Source organism: Oryx dammah, unplaced genomic scaffold, assembly GCF_014754425.2.
Source record: "Oryx dammah isolate SB20612 unplaced genomic scaffold, SCBI_Odam_1.1 HiC_scaffold_13, whole genome shotgun sequence".
NCBI lineage: Eukaryota > Metazoa > Chordata > Mammalia > Artiodactyla > Bovidae > Oryx > Oryx dammah.
The window spans coordinates 11,993,445-12,006,281 of record NW_024070197.1 but is presented as its reverse complement, the minus strand read 5'-3'; the positions used below and the strand labels follow the sequence as shown (position 1 = coordinate 12,006,281).

The 12,837-nt window shown below is 51.2% G+C and overlaps 1 protein-coding gene across 1 annotated transcript in view; it reads right to left on the bottom strand.

The window, feature by feature from the left end:
* Positions 1-1,109: 1,109 nt before the first annotated feature.
* NOVA2 (NOVA alternative splicing regulator 2) overlaps positions 1,110-12,837 on the bottom strand; it is a 32,121-nt gene continuing 20,393 nt past the window's right edge. The window contains exon 4 of the mRNA XM_040252488.1: positions 1,110-8,326. Coding sequence (XP_040108422.1) covers positions 7,244-8,326 — 1,083 coding nt within the window. The 3' untranslated portion in view covers positions 1,110-7,243. The remainder of the gene's footprint in view (positions 8,327-12,837) is intronic.

Sequence of the window (12,837 nt, the reverse complement as noted above, 5' to 3'; positions counted from 1 at the left end):
CCCATCTCTTTGTCTCTCCGCCTCAAACTTCCTCTTTTCTCTTGCCCAGCACATCATCACCTGCCAAGAGGCATCTCTGACACCTCCAAGATGTAAGGATGTTAGCATTAAACATTTACAACATGGGTTGCAAACAAAAATGCATCCAGGGGCCAGGCGTGGGACACAAATGAGCAGTAAGGGGGCTGAGACCACCTGGCCCAGATGTGGGGGTGACTGCCTCACTGCCCATCATGACCAGGTGACAGTCAACACTCAGACCACATCTGATTCCTCAAGAGGGGCCCATCTGCAGAAGTCTCCCAAGGTTTAGATGCTGGCACCACATTCACAGGAAATCCTCTTCAGGCCGAATGAGGTGATGTGTTCACCAGACCTGCCTGCAGGCCGACGGTTTGCAACTCCTGAATTGTTTGCAGTCCCATGTGCCAGGCTCTGGGCTAAGGAAGAATCCCAGATCCCAGCAGTAAGTCTGCTCCAGGAAGGCAGAGCTATTTGAGTCTCTTCTGCTAATTGTTTTATCTTCAGCACCTAGAACAGTGCCTTTCTCACAGTAGATGCTCAGTATTTTTTTTTTAGTGAATCCTAGCATAAACTACTAGAAATATTTTTAAGAAATGTTAAATGGAGGTTCAGCACCTCAAAGTCCCAAGGTGACATACTAGCACTGGGATCTAAACTCACCTGACTCTAAAACCTTAACCCTGGGTTCTCCTGACTCTTACTTGGGGTTGTACCTTTGCCATGCTGTGTGTGTGTGTGTGTGTGTGTGTGTGTGTGTGAGTGTGTGTGTGTGTTGTTGTTGCTGGTGGTGGTGATGTTAATCCTGATTGGACACTGAGGTCCTGGGAGCTAAACCTGTATCACTGGCTCCCTTCAGACACACTTGCTCTGGGGGCTCACCCAGTCCAGAGAGAACAATCCGTTCCTCCCCTCCCCCCTCTGGGGCCCATCTTCAGGGGTCCCCCCACCCGCCTCCCCTAGATGCCCAGAGCCCTGGGGGAAAGAATTCAGGATGAGGGTGGAGGTGGGGGTAGGAGGGAGAGGGAAGGGGATGGGTTAAGAAGGAGTGTGTGATGTCAAGCAAAAAAGACAACATTAGACACAGATGCTGAGATGGCGTTTATCGCGGCAAAAAAAGGTGAAGTCGCCGAGGGAGCAGGGGTGGGGGAAGGGGGTGTGGCGGGGGCTGGGGTGGGGCCATGGAAGCTAATACATGGTGCACTAGGTCACACGACGGACACGGGGCGGGTGGGTGGGGAGGTGGGGGGTGGGCATGGCCCAGGCATGGCAATGGGGGGAGGGGAGAGGGAGGGCAGTGGGCTCCAGCCAGGAGCTTCTGAAGGTGGGGGGTGGGGGGTGGGGGGGCGGCGTCTCTGGTCGCAGAGGATGGAAGGAATCAGTTAGAAGGGGTTGAATGGAGGCACTGGAGGCATGGCCACATGGCAGATGGTCTGGACCCAAGAAGTGGAATGTGGGAATTGGGCAGCAGGCAGGGGACCAACCCTGGGCTTCAGGCTTTGAATCTAAGGATTGGGGTTATCCCAGGAGCCTTAGAGGTCCTCCAGTTCCCCCCACTTTCCAAGACAGAGAACAAGCCTGGGAGAAGCTAGAGGTCCTAACAAGGATTTAGCAATCAGCTCTCCAAAGATAGTCCTATCCCCCCAGTCGTCTTCTCCCCTATCTGTCCCAGAGAAAGGGGAAAGAGATTCTAATTCCTCTGACTCCACCAGTATTTCATGCAGACTCCTTACTGAACTTAGAGGATGAGCCCACTTCATAGATGGGGAAAACTGAGTCATCCTTTCCACACCTCTCCCACCTCCCTGCCAGGTGATCTGTGCACCCCATCCCTTTAGGAGTTAATACTGATATACTGAAATCCTCAGCACTGGGGGCAGGTGAGGGGGCACGTCTTGGGATTCTCCCAAATCAAACTGGGATGTGGGCCATGCCTCCAGTGGCCTGAGATGCCAACACAAAGAAAAAAATGACTCCCCACGTCCCCTGGCTCAAACCAGTACAAAAGTGACTATTTACAATGAAGGGGTGGGGAGCGGAGGGGGCCACAGAAAGCGGTGGGGCCAGAGTAAGCTCTCCATTCGGAGGCAGCCGCGCCCCGACCCCGCCTTTGAAAGGGACGAAGCCAAACAGCATAGTATTTATAAAGGGTCTCTATCCCCAGGCTGGGGAGGACCCTAGGGGTGAGGGATGGGGGTGGGGCATGGGATGGGGTGCGGGTGGGGTGGCAAGGGCGGTGGGAGGAGATGGAGGAAAGGTAGCCATTGCCCCTCGCCTCCCCCCTACCCCCCGCCGGACACACAGTTTTCCGTGGGATGAACACAGAAAGGGTTAATCAAAAAGAGTTCGATGAGCGAGTCTGACGGTCGAGTGGGGCGGGCTGGAGCAATGAAGCCGCAGGTCCCGGTGGCCGGTGGTGATGGAGTCACTTAGAAGATGAGAGGTTGGTGGTTTTGGGGGTGGGGAGGGGAGGAGAAAGGGGAGGGGAGGGGGATAAGGAGGTTCCCCCCCGCAGTTATCTCTGGGAGAAAAGAGTGTCCTGGACTGGCTGAGAAGGGGTTAAAAACCAGCAGCCTTCACCACCCCCACCCCCACCGAGACTGTCCCCAACTCCCTCCCTGCCACCCAGCAATCCCCCACGCAAGGGGCAGAGGGCACTGACACCATACACACACCTGCAGCGACCGCGGAGAGAACACCCCTCCGCCCCCACCACCCCTACGGCGTCCAGGCGGCTGACTACAGTGGAGCGGAGTCGCGATAGCAGGGCTGGCTGTCGCAACTTCACCACGAGAGCCAAGACCAGCCTCCCCGGCCCTGCAGCACCCCAACTCGGGCATCGCGCTCCGGTTCTCCCCACCATAACATCCAGTTCAGGCTTTCGAGACAACCAGCTTTTGGGGTTCCTGACGGCAGGGCGGGCAGGTGCGTGGCCAGCAGCGAAAGCCTGCCTGACTCTGGTGATCGGTGTTCACCCAAATCAGCAGCCTGGACGCCCCAAATGCCAAACTCATCGCCACTCTTAGTTAACACCTTTTTCCACCGCTCAGTCTATCACAGCCTCTATTCCTGGTACTGAAAGAGCAATACTCAGTGCGGGGGAATCCTCTCACTTTCCAAACAGCAGTCCACCAATCAGAAACAAAATTAGGAGGGAGAGGGATGGAGGAACAGGCAGTAGGAACAGAACAAGGGGATGTTGAGTGATTTCAGGTTCGGAAGGGGTAGAAGAAATACCACTCTGAGAAAAGTGGTACGTATTCTTCCGAGTATAGGTCCCCCACTGTCTATTAAGTCTACTCTTAGCAAACTCCATTCGGGCTACCTATAATTCCCACCTAACAAGGCATTAGGGAGATAAAGATGGCACGATCTTTGCCTTCTGATCCCTTAATAATTATTGCAGTGAAGCCTCCTTGCCCATGCAGAGATGGCGGGGACAGGGTGAAAGAAGGTAGCTGGGGCAGGTTGGCTCAGAGGCCCCTGGGATGGGGGATGAAGGAGGTGAATTTGGCACATTGAACCCCTTCTTGTCATAAGTGCTTTGAGGTCCTTCTTTCAAATCCAGTTGGCACCATCCCTCAGGCCAGCAGAGGAGGGGTTGAGCTGGTCTCCCCCTCCCCAATTTCTACAGATTTGCCTGAAGGAGGTGAGTGGGGTTCTCCCCGGCTGGTGGAAATTGGGGGAATCCAAAAGATTAGGAGTTAAATGAAGGGAAAGTTTTTTTTTTTTTCTCTCTTTTGTTTTTTCTTACAAAAGATCCTAAGAAAACTTGGGGGTGGGAGGGGTGAGGAAGGGAGACCCAGTTGAGCTAAGTGTCCCACAGTCTTTTTTTCAATGCCTCTTAGGGGCCTCCTCAAAGAGAGATGGTCCCATCTCCTCCCCTCTATCTGAGGTTCCCTCCCCCCAGAGCGGCTCAGTTCCAAGGAAGTTTGGCACTTTTTTTTAATTAATGAGAAACAGAGGAAAGGAGAGGGTTGAGAGTTGAGGAAAAAGACAGACATAGACAAAGATAGAGACAGGACAGGTAACAATGGGAACCACGGGGAGAGAAAGTGAAAGTCTTAGGGAACCAGAGAGGAAGGAAAATGCTGAGTTGGGGTGGGTGTTGGGGGCTGGAGGGCAAATAGGAAAGAACAAGGAAACAATTCAATGCAGCAAACACTTACTAAGCACCTGCTGGGTGCTGAAGAGCAGGGTGCAGGGAGGCCACTCAGAGTCTCTCAGGTCTGATTGGCTAATAGGGAAGGTGGGCAGGGGCGGGGGGAAGAGGTGATGGGTTTTTCAATGATTCCCCATCGCTGACCCCACATCTGCGTCCCCTCTGGACAAACTGCAGCACAAAAGATTGAGGTCAGATTGCAGAAGGGACTTTCCAGGGATGGGGAAGACAGTGGAGTGGTAAAATGGGGAAAGGTGTGTGGCTCTCCACTCACCAACACAGTGAGTGAACTAGCTGACTGAGCTAGCAAACTACCTTTCAGATAGCCCTGGCTGGCGGGGTGGGGGTCCCCGAAAAATGTGAATAGGGAGGGGACTGTCACACAGACACCCCGAGGGAACACTTTTCAGGAGGCCCAGCCTCCAGAGATGTGTCTGTGTGAGAGGAGTACTGGATCCCACTGATTGGGACCCAGAAATAGGTCTACAGAAAGCATCTGACAAACTAGAAGGGCAGCTGAGGATGCAAATGATATGCAAATGAGTGCTTTCAAATCCCACCTCCCCACTCCCAGACCTTACTTCACCTCTTCCTGGCTCCTTCCCCTGCTTATGGGGGCCTGGGGAGTTGTAGGAGGGGGGATATTCCAGCTCGATACTGCAGTCTCCACATGCGGGTGGAGATGCTGTGAAATACTGTACGGTCTTTTGAGAGGTGGAGGGGAGCAGTGGCCCGTAGGACCACCTCCACCTCCTACCCCAAGAGCCCCCAATTGCAGAAGATATGTACAAGGTTACATCAAGAATTGTTTTGGCACTCAAATCTCCATCCGGGTTTAGTCTGGAGATTAGGGGTGACGGCAGCAGCGATGGGAGGTGAAGGATGGGGAAATGGGGCCTGCCCCCTACCCTGGAGATGAAGAGGGCATGGAAAAAGTCACCCTAGTGCCCAAGCTACAGCCTCCCATCAGGGCTGTGGTGGGAAATTCAGTGCAAGGTACCTTGAAGGCTATTGCTTTCTAGGGATTTTCACATTTTGATTTGGGGGTGGCTCTCTAGCAAGGGGCAGGGGTCTTCCAGGCTTTAGGGGTAGGAATTGTCTCTGGCTTTTCTCCTCTCCTTTTTTGGGAGAGACGAGGAGGCCGGATTCCCCCAAAGCCATGGAGAAGAGAAGGGTCTGGAAGACCTGTGAGGGGGACAATCGGGGTAGACGGTGGGCAGGGGGTGCCCCTCCCCCAGAGATGCTGATGATGGAACCAGGGCACTAGGGTCCCTGCTTTGGGCTGGAGGAAGTGGAGGTGGTCTCCATGAGGGAGGGGGAGATGGATAGGGTAGAGGTGGGTCTCAGCTCTCCTAAGTCCATAGGGTTGTCAGGCCCTGAAATCTCAGCCTGCCAACAAGGCCTTAGAGCTGACCACAGCCACAGTGCCCAGGGAGCCACTCTCAAACCAACTCTCAGGGCTGCCTGGCTTGGCAGACTTCATCAGAACATTCTAGATCCTCAGAGCCTATGGTGAGAGCACCAAAACATTCCGATCCATCAGAGACCACCAAAGTACTCCAGTTTGCCGGAAACCACAAGTCAATCTAGTGCATTAGACCACACAAAGCATTCCAGCTCAAGGGACCCTACCATGGCTCACTGCATTCTCCTGGGCCACCGTGGCCTGAAAGAGCCACCATACATTTGGCTCACCAGACTTAATGAAACAAAGCCACGCAGACACAAGCATGCACACAAAAGGCGGGGGTGGGAAAGAGGGTCTTTAACAGTTTTCACCAGCTCCATCTCCCACCCCTCCCTGCCAGGTGAGTTCTGACTTGGTGTGTTTGGATGGAGGTGACCCCCAAAATAGTGGGTCTTTTTCCTTATAGTCCTCCAGATGAGATCCAAGTCCCACGCCTTATTCTTCTTCTAGGAAGACCCCCAGGCCAAGACCCACCACAGAGGGGTGTGGGTAGAGGAGGATCAGTGACTGGCCATGGCCTGATACAGGAAGTACATACTTCATCCCGATGACGTCATAGGAAGTAACCGAGAGACACCACAGGAAGTGCATGCCCCTATGACATCTCAGAAGTAACCTTCAAGGAAGGCTCATTGAGACATCACAGGAAGTACCTGTCTCTCCTATCATCACAGGAAGTAACCTCTGGGGAACTACTTCCTGGGACATCATACAAAGTGCCAGAAGCACCCCAGAAAGTACTTGACTCAGTGACATCACAACAAAGACCTTCATACCCATTATTCTAGGAAAAGCCATAGGAGATGCCACAGGAAGTTGTTCCAGCCTCTTGCCAGTCTTGCCCACCGGACTGGCCCAATCCCAGAGCCGGCCTTATTCCCAGCAGCACCGCACCCCTCTCCCCCCCATACAATCTGACAACAAAAGAGTTGAAAAGTCCCACCTAGGAGGGGCAACTCCAGCAGGGAGGGAGAGTAGCTGAGAAAATCTAGGAACTCTGGGGTCCTTGCTCCAAATACCCCATTTCAACTCACACTCCTCCGCTACCTCTGCTTCCATCATGTCCCTCAGATCCGGAGCTGAAAGCAGGAGAGGCGGGTGTTGTTTTGGGGAGGCCCCTCATTCTAGGTGACCCAGAGGCTCCTCCCCTCCTCCCATATGGAAACAAAAAGTTTATAAAGGGGGGAGGGGAAATCCTTATCAAAGGAGGGGAAAAAAAGGAGGGAAAGAAAAGAGAAAATAACGCTTTGTTTTCTATTAAAATCAACAAAATGCAATATATACAGATATCACACAGACCTGGGCCCTGGGAGAGGAGGGTCAGGCCCAGTCAAGCATAGGGAGGAAGGAAAGAAGGGGTCAGTTCAGGGCTGGGGAGGGAGCTTCTTGGCCTCGTCCCCAGCCATCACTCAATCCTGCCTATGACTACCAGAAAAGGGGTGGGGGGGAGTGCAGTCAGGCCTACCCCAGCCCCATCCCAAGAGGAGCAGGACTATACCGAGCTGAGGTCAGGAGTTGGGGAGGGGGAGGAGGAGGAGGAAGAGGAGGAGGAGGAGGGGCAGGGAGCCAGGTGGGAGCACACACCACAGGCCTCATCCCACTTTCTGGGGGTTTGAGGCCCTCACTCCCTGCTCGTAGGTGACCCGCTGGCTGATGAGGTATTGAGCGGCTTGCGTGGCCGCGGGGCTGCCCGTGATGGTGACCCGCCGGTTCCGCGTGCCTGGCAGGAACTCGCCCTTCTTGGAGATCTGGATGCGGGCGCCTGTTAGCTCCTGGTACTCCACCAACGTCTTGCCCCCCTTGCCCAGGATGGCTCCCACCAGGTTCTCAGGCACCGCAATCTCCACCAGCTCCTTGGCACTCTCGGCGGCCAACTTCTCCGCCGTCAGGAAGCCCCCAGCCGCGCCCGCTGCGGCCGCAGCGGCCACCAGCGGGCCGCCCCCGCCGCCGGCCCCGCCGCCCGCCCCGGCCCCGAGGTAGCCGTTGGCGGCCGCGGCCAAGGCGAAGGACCCCAGGGCTCCCGGCGGCGGCGGTGGAGGGGGAGCAGCCCCTCCGGCTGGCCCAGCCCCTGCTTCACCGGCGTAGGACGCCAGGAGGTTGGCGGCCGCGGCGGCGGCAGGGTTGGCACCGGCGGCCACGGCGGCCAGGACCCCGGAGGCCGCGGCCGAGTTGAGCCCCAGGCCGAGGGAGTTGGTGTTGTAGCCGTAACTGGCCAGCGTGTTGAGTGCCGTGCTGATGGCCAGCAGGTCGGTGCCCGAGAAGGCAGGCAGGGCGGCCGGAAAGGCCCCCACTCCCGCCAACCCCGCCGGGCCCAGCAGGCCCGAGGCGGCGGCGGCCGAGGCGGCGGCGGCGGCGGGCAGCACGTCGGCGGGGCTGGCGTACGGCGAGCCGGTGGGGTTGGAGTTGGCCACTGGCCCAGCCACGTTGGCGTAGCTGATATTCAGGCAGCTGCTGCTCTGGGGATCTTCCTGTACCTTCTGCACTATGGCGCTCACGGCCTTGTGCACCTGCTCAGGTTCGCCGCTGACCGTCACCACGCGCTCCTGCAGGTTGATGCCCTCTGGCTTCTGGGACAGCTGCACCCAAGCCCCCGACTGTTCCATCACGGCCTTCACGGTCGCGCCCCCCTTGCCGATGATCAGGCCCGCCGTGCTGTTGGGGACGATCAGCTTGGCCTGCGTGGGGAGCCAGAGGGAGGGTCTTTAGGGGCGGGGTCATCGGAGACTGAACGGCAATATTCCTCTAAGACTGGCAGTCTCAAGGTACTTCCCACCCCTGGCTCTCAAGTGTCCAAAATCAGACCCAGCAAGCCCCCTGGATATGCACCAGCATGCTCCTACCGGTTAGGGGAAAAAAAAAATTGTTTAATTCAAATTTATTCTTTTGGCTACACAGCACACAGGATCTTAGCTCCTCCATCAGGGATCAGACTTGTGTCCCCTCCAGTGGAAGCATGGATTCTTAACCCCAGACCACCAAGGAAGTCCTTGGTTAGAGATACTGACTTTCTTCATGGTCCGTGGTTAGGACTCTGCACTTTCACTGCAGGGGGTACAGGTTTGATCAGTGATAGAGGAACTAAGGTCCTGCATGCTCTGCAGCACAGCTAAAAGAAAATAAATAAGTAAAAATAACAGTGCAGAAATACTGAAATTTTCCATATATATTAGTTAAAAGAAAAAAGGAGCTAGTACTCCAACTCCCCTTGGTAGCCTCTCAGCCACCCTGTCCTTGGGACCCCTGGGTCCTCCTTACATCCAGCACCTAAAAGTTTAATGGCTGAGCAAGTGGGAGCCCGCCAGGAGCCCACTCCAAGCTTGCACTGGTGCCCATGTCCTTCTATATCAAGTACTCCGACTCCCAGCCTCAGAAAAGGCATCATTAGTTTCACTTTACAGATGAGCAACCCAAGGCCTAAGAGGTGAAGGGACTTGCCCCAAAGTTACACGGAAGGAACTAACTGCAGCCTCATGGATTACTGTTCCATTGTGCTTTCCACCCCATGACATGGTCACCTGGATTAACCCTTCTGTTGTTATGGATTGAATTGTTGCTCCCATCCATCCTAATTTACCTCTTGAAGTCCTAACCCCTAGTACCTCAGAATATGACTGCATTTGGAGATAGGGTCTTTAAACAGGCCTTGAAGGTTAAGAGAGGTCATTAGGATGGACCCTAATCCAATATGGTTGGTGTCCTTATAAGAAGAGACTAGGACACAGACACACAAAGGGGGAGGACCATGTGAAGACAGGAGTTCTCTGGTGGCCTAGTGGTTAGAATTCCTGGCATTCACTGCCAAGGCCCTCTGGGCTTTCATTGCCATGGCCCGGGTTCAATCCATGGCTGGGGAACTGAGATCCTGCAAGCCATGAGGTATGGCAAAAAAAAAAAAAAAAAGAAGAGAGAGAATAAAAAGCCATTTACAAGTCAAAGACAGAGGCCTCAGAAGAAACCAACACTGCCAACACCTAGAGCTCAGATTTCTAGCGTCCAGAATCGTGAGAGAATGAATTCTGTTGTTTAAGCTACCTAGTTTGTGGAACCTTGTTATTACAGCCTCAGCAATCTTATACAGCTGTCTTATCTGTGAAATGATGGTAACAAAGCTTACATCAGAGAAGATGGAGAAAACTGGTCATGTTATATGATGGTCCCCCTTCTCAGCTGTAGAGCAGCCCATCCTCTGCAGCTACAAATCAGATCAATCTTAACACCAGTGGGGATATTTCAAAACCAAATGCCCCCTTTCACATCTCCAAGAGCATTTCTACAGTGCTTCTCCTTTCCAATGCTTCCCACATCCCCCCAGACCTGTGGGTTCAATCCTTGGAAGCCCTCATCTCTGCCTCTTTGTTTTAACCCCTAAACCTGACCCCAGTGGCATCTGGGAAATTGTGGGAGTGGTTTTGGTTGCCAAAACAACTAGGGGCAGATGTGGGCATTCAGTGGGCAGGGCCAAAGATGTTTCCACACAATAATGTGAGAGTCAGTTCCTCACAATGAAGAACTGTCACAGGTTCTATATGACTTTTGAATGTCCCCCTGGACATTCATGTTGGTGAAAAGTCTGTTTATAAATCCCCCAACCCAGAACTGAACTTCATGCTACATGTTAAGTACCAAGTATTTTTTTCTTTTGCACAGTTTTAAGATCTATTGAAATTTTCAGGAATGTAACTACAGTATCAGTAAGTCAAGATAAGGCTGTATTTTGTTTTGTTCTGAACTTTACCAAGAGTCATTCATCATTTTAGAAAACTATGACATCATGCAAACTATTATATATAGAACGGATAAACAACAAGTTCCTACTGAATAGCACAGGGAACTATATTCAATACTCTGTGATAAACCATAATGGAAAATAATATGAAAAAGAAGGTATATATACGAATAACTGAATCATTCTGCCCTACAGCAAAAATTAACATAACAATGTAAATCAACTATACTTCAATTAAAAAAAAGAAAACCATGACATTGGTAGTAATGCCATCTGTATCATTTAAATCCCCATTACTACGCTCTGGATCACCATGTTTCTTGCTGTGTCACTCAGGCCATGTTAGGTGGGAGCAACTATTTCATTATTTCTTCTACTGTGGCCCTGCCTGAGCATTTACATATTAAAATTCATCGTTAAGTGTTAGCCACTCAGTCATATCTGACTCTCTGCAACCCCACAGACTGTAGCCCACCAGGCTCCTCTGTCCATGGAATTCTCCAGGCAAGAATACTGGAGTTGCCATTCCCTTCTCCAGGGGATCTTCCCCACCCAGGGATCAAACCCAGGTCTCCTGCATTGCAGGTGAATTCTTTACTGTCTGAGCCACCATATTAAAACTCATTTTATAACAAATCACCTTCCTTTCATTTCTCCTTTATGAAAAAATTTTTAGGGATATAAGAAATGTACATCTGTACAATGGAAGATTACAGTCAATTTAAACCAGTTGAAGGACTGATGCTTGCTACAACATGGATGAGCCTAGAAAACATTATGCTGTGTGAACGAAACCAGGCACAGAAGACCACATATTGTATAATTCCGCTTATATGAATGTTCAGAACAGGCAAATCTATAGAGACAAAGGAGATTAGTGGTGGCTTAGGGCTGGGGTGGGGAGAGCTGGGAGGATTGAGAGGTGGTGGCTAAGGGGATCAAGATTTCCTTTTGAGGAAATGAAACTTCTAAAATTGATTGCGGTGATGGATGCCCGACTCTGAATACAATAAAGCCACTGAACTGCATACTTTAAATGGGTCCAACGTATTTTTGTGGATTATATCTCAATACAAGTGTTAAAGATCTTAGAGATATAGATATGCTTTCTCTTTATATAAATAGGCTCATTGTATATGTAATTTCAGAGAGTAAAGTGGGCATGGTAAAATATCGGGTTGGCCAATAAGTTCGTTCCGGGTTTTCCATAAAATGCAATGGAAAAACCCAAATGAACTTTTTGGCCAACCTAACATATCCAGGAGAAAGCGGACACTGGATCCTTCAAACAATCAAATAGGGCTGAGAACTGATACTCTCTACATGCTGTGCTCCCTGTTGATCTGACTTCAGTCTTTCCTCCCTCTTGCTTACCTCGCTGCAGACACACCAGACTCCCTGCAGTCCCTCCAACTCGCCAAGCTGTGCCTAGACTCAGGGCCTTTGCACCTGCTGTTCCCGTACCTGGAGTGCTTTTCCTCAGAAAAGAGGGCTTCCCACTCTCTTCATTCATTGCACAGATGCACCCCCCGCAGAAAGCCCTGCCCTGCCCACCCAGATTATCAAAGCTCATGTGTGTTTATTTTACGCGTCCATCATGGATACCTTCAGATTCATAACTGCTAATTTCACATCTCTCATATCATGTTGAGTGGACCCCTCAAAAGTCCAAAATGAAACTCATCTTCCTCCTCAAATGTGTTTTTGCCATGGTCTTCTTCATTACAGCACACGGAAAATGCATCCTACCACTACTTGGTCCCAACCTTTTGGAGTCCTCTCTTTCCCAACATCCAATCAGCAATTTTGTTGGCTCTGCCTTCAAAAATATATCCTAGATTATGCTAGATTAAAAGAGATTAAGGAGGTATAACAGCCAAATGCAGTGGGAACAGTGACTGAATCTTTAATAAAAATACTCTATACATGTAAAAGACATTTTGGACAATCTGAATATGGACTTTTTATTAAGCAATATTAAGAATCCAGTGTTAATTTTTATAAGTGTGATAAATAATATAATAATATAGGAGACTATCTTTGTTTTGGGGAGCTAGACACTGAAGCATTTAGGGGTGAAGAGTCATAAGATCTATAACTTATTTTCAAATAGATCAACAACAGGACTTCCTTGGTGGTCCAGTGGTTAAGACTGCATGCTTCCAATACAGGGGGCACAGGTTTGATCCCTGGTTGGGGAACTAAGATCCGGCATGCCTCTCAGTTCAGCCGAAAGAAGTCAAATTGATCAACAACAAAAAGAACACCAAAGTCAATGTGTATGTCTGTGTGTCTGTGTGTAGAGATAAAGCAAATGTTAATAATTGGTGAGTCTAAGTGTAGTGTATAAGGAGTTCATTGTACTGTTCTTTAAACATTATCCAAATAAAAAGAGAAAAAAGGTACCCATACTTCCTTTCCTTTTTCTCCATCTTGTCTTCATAGTACTTTTCACTCTCT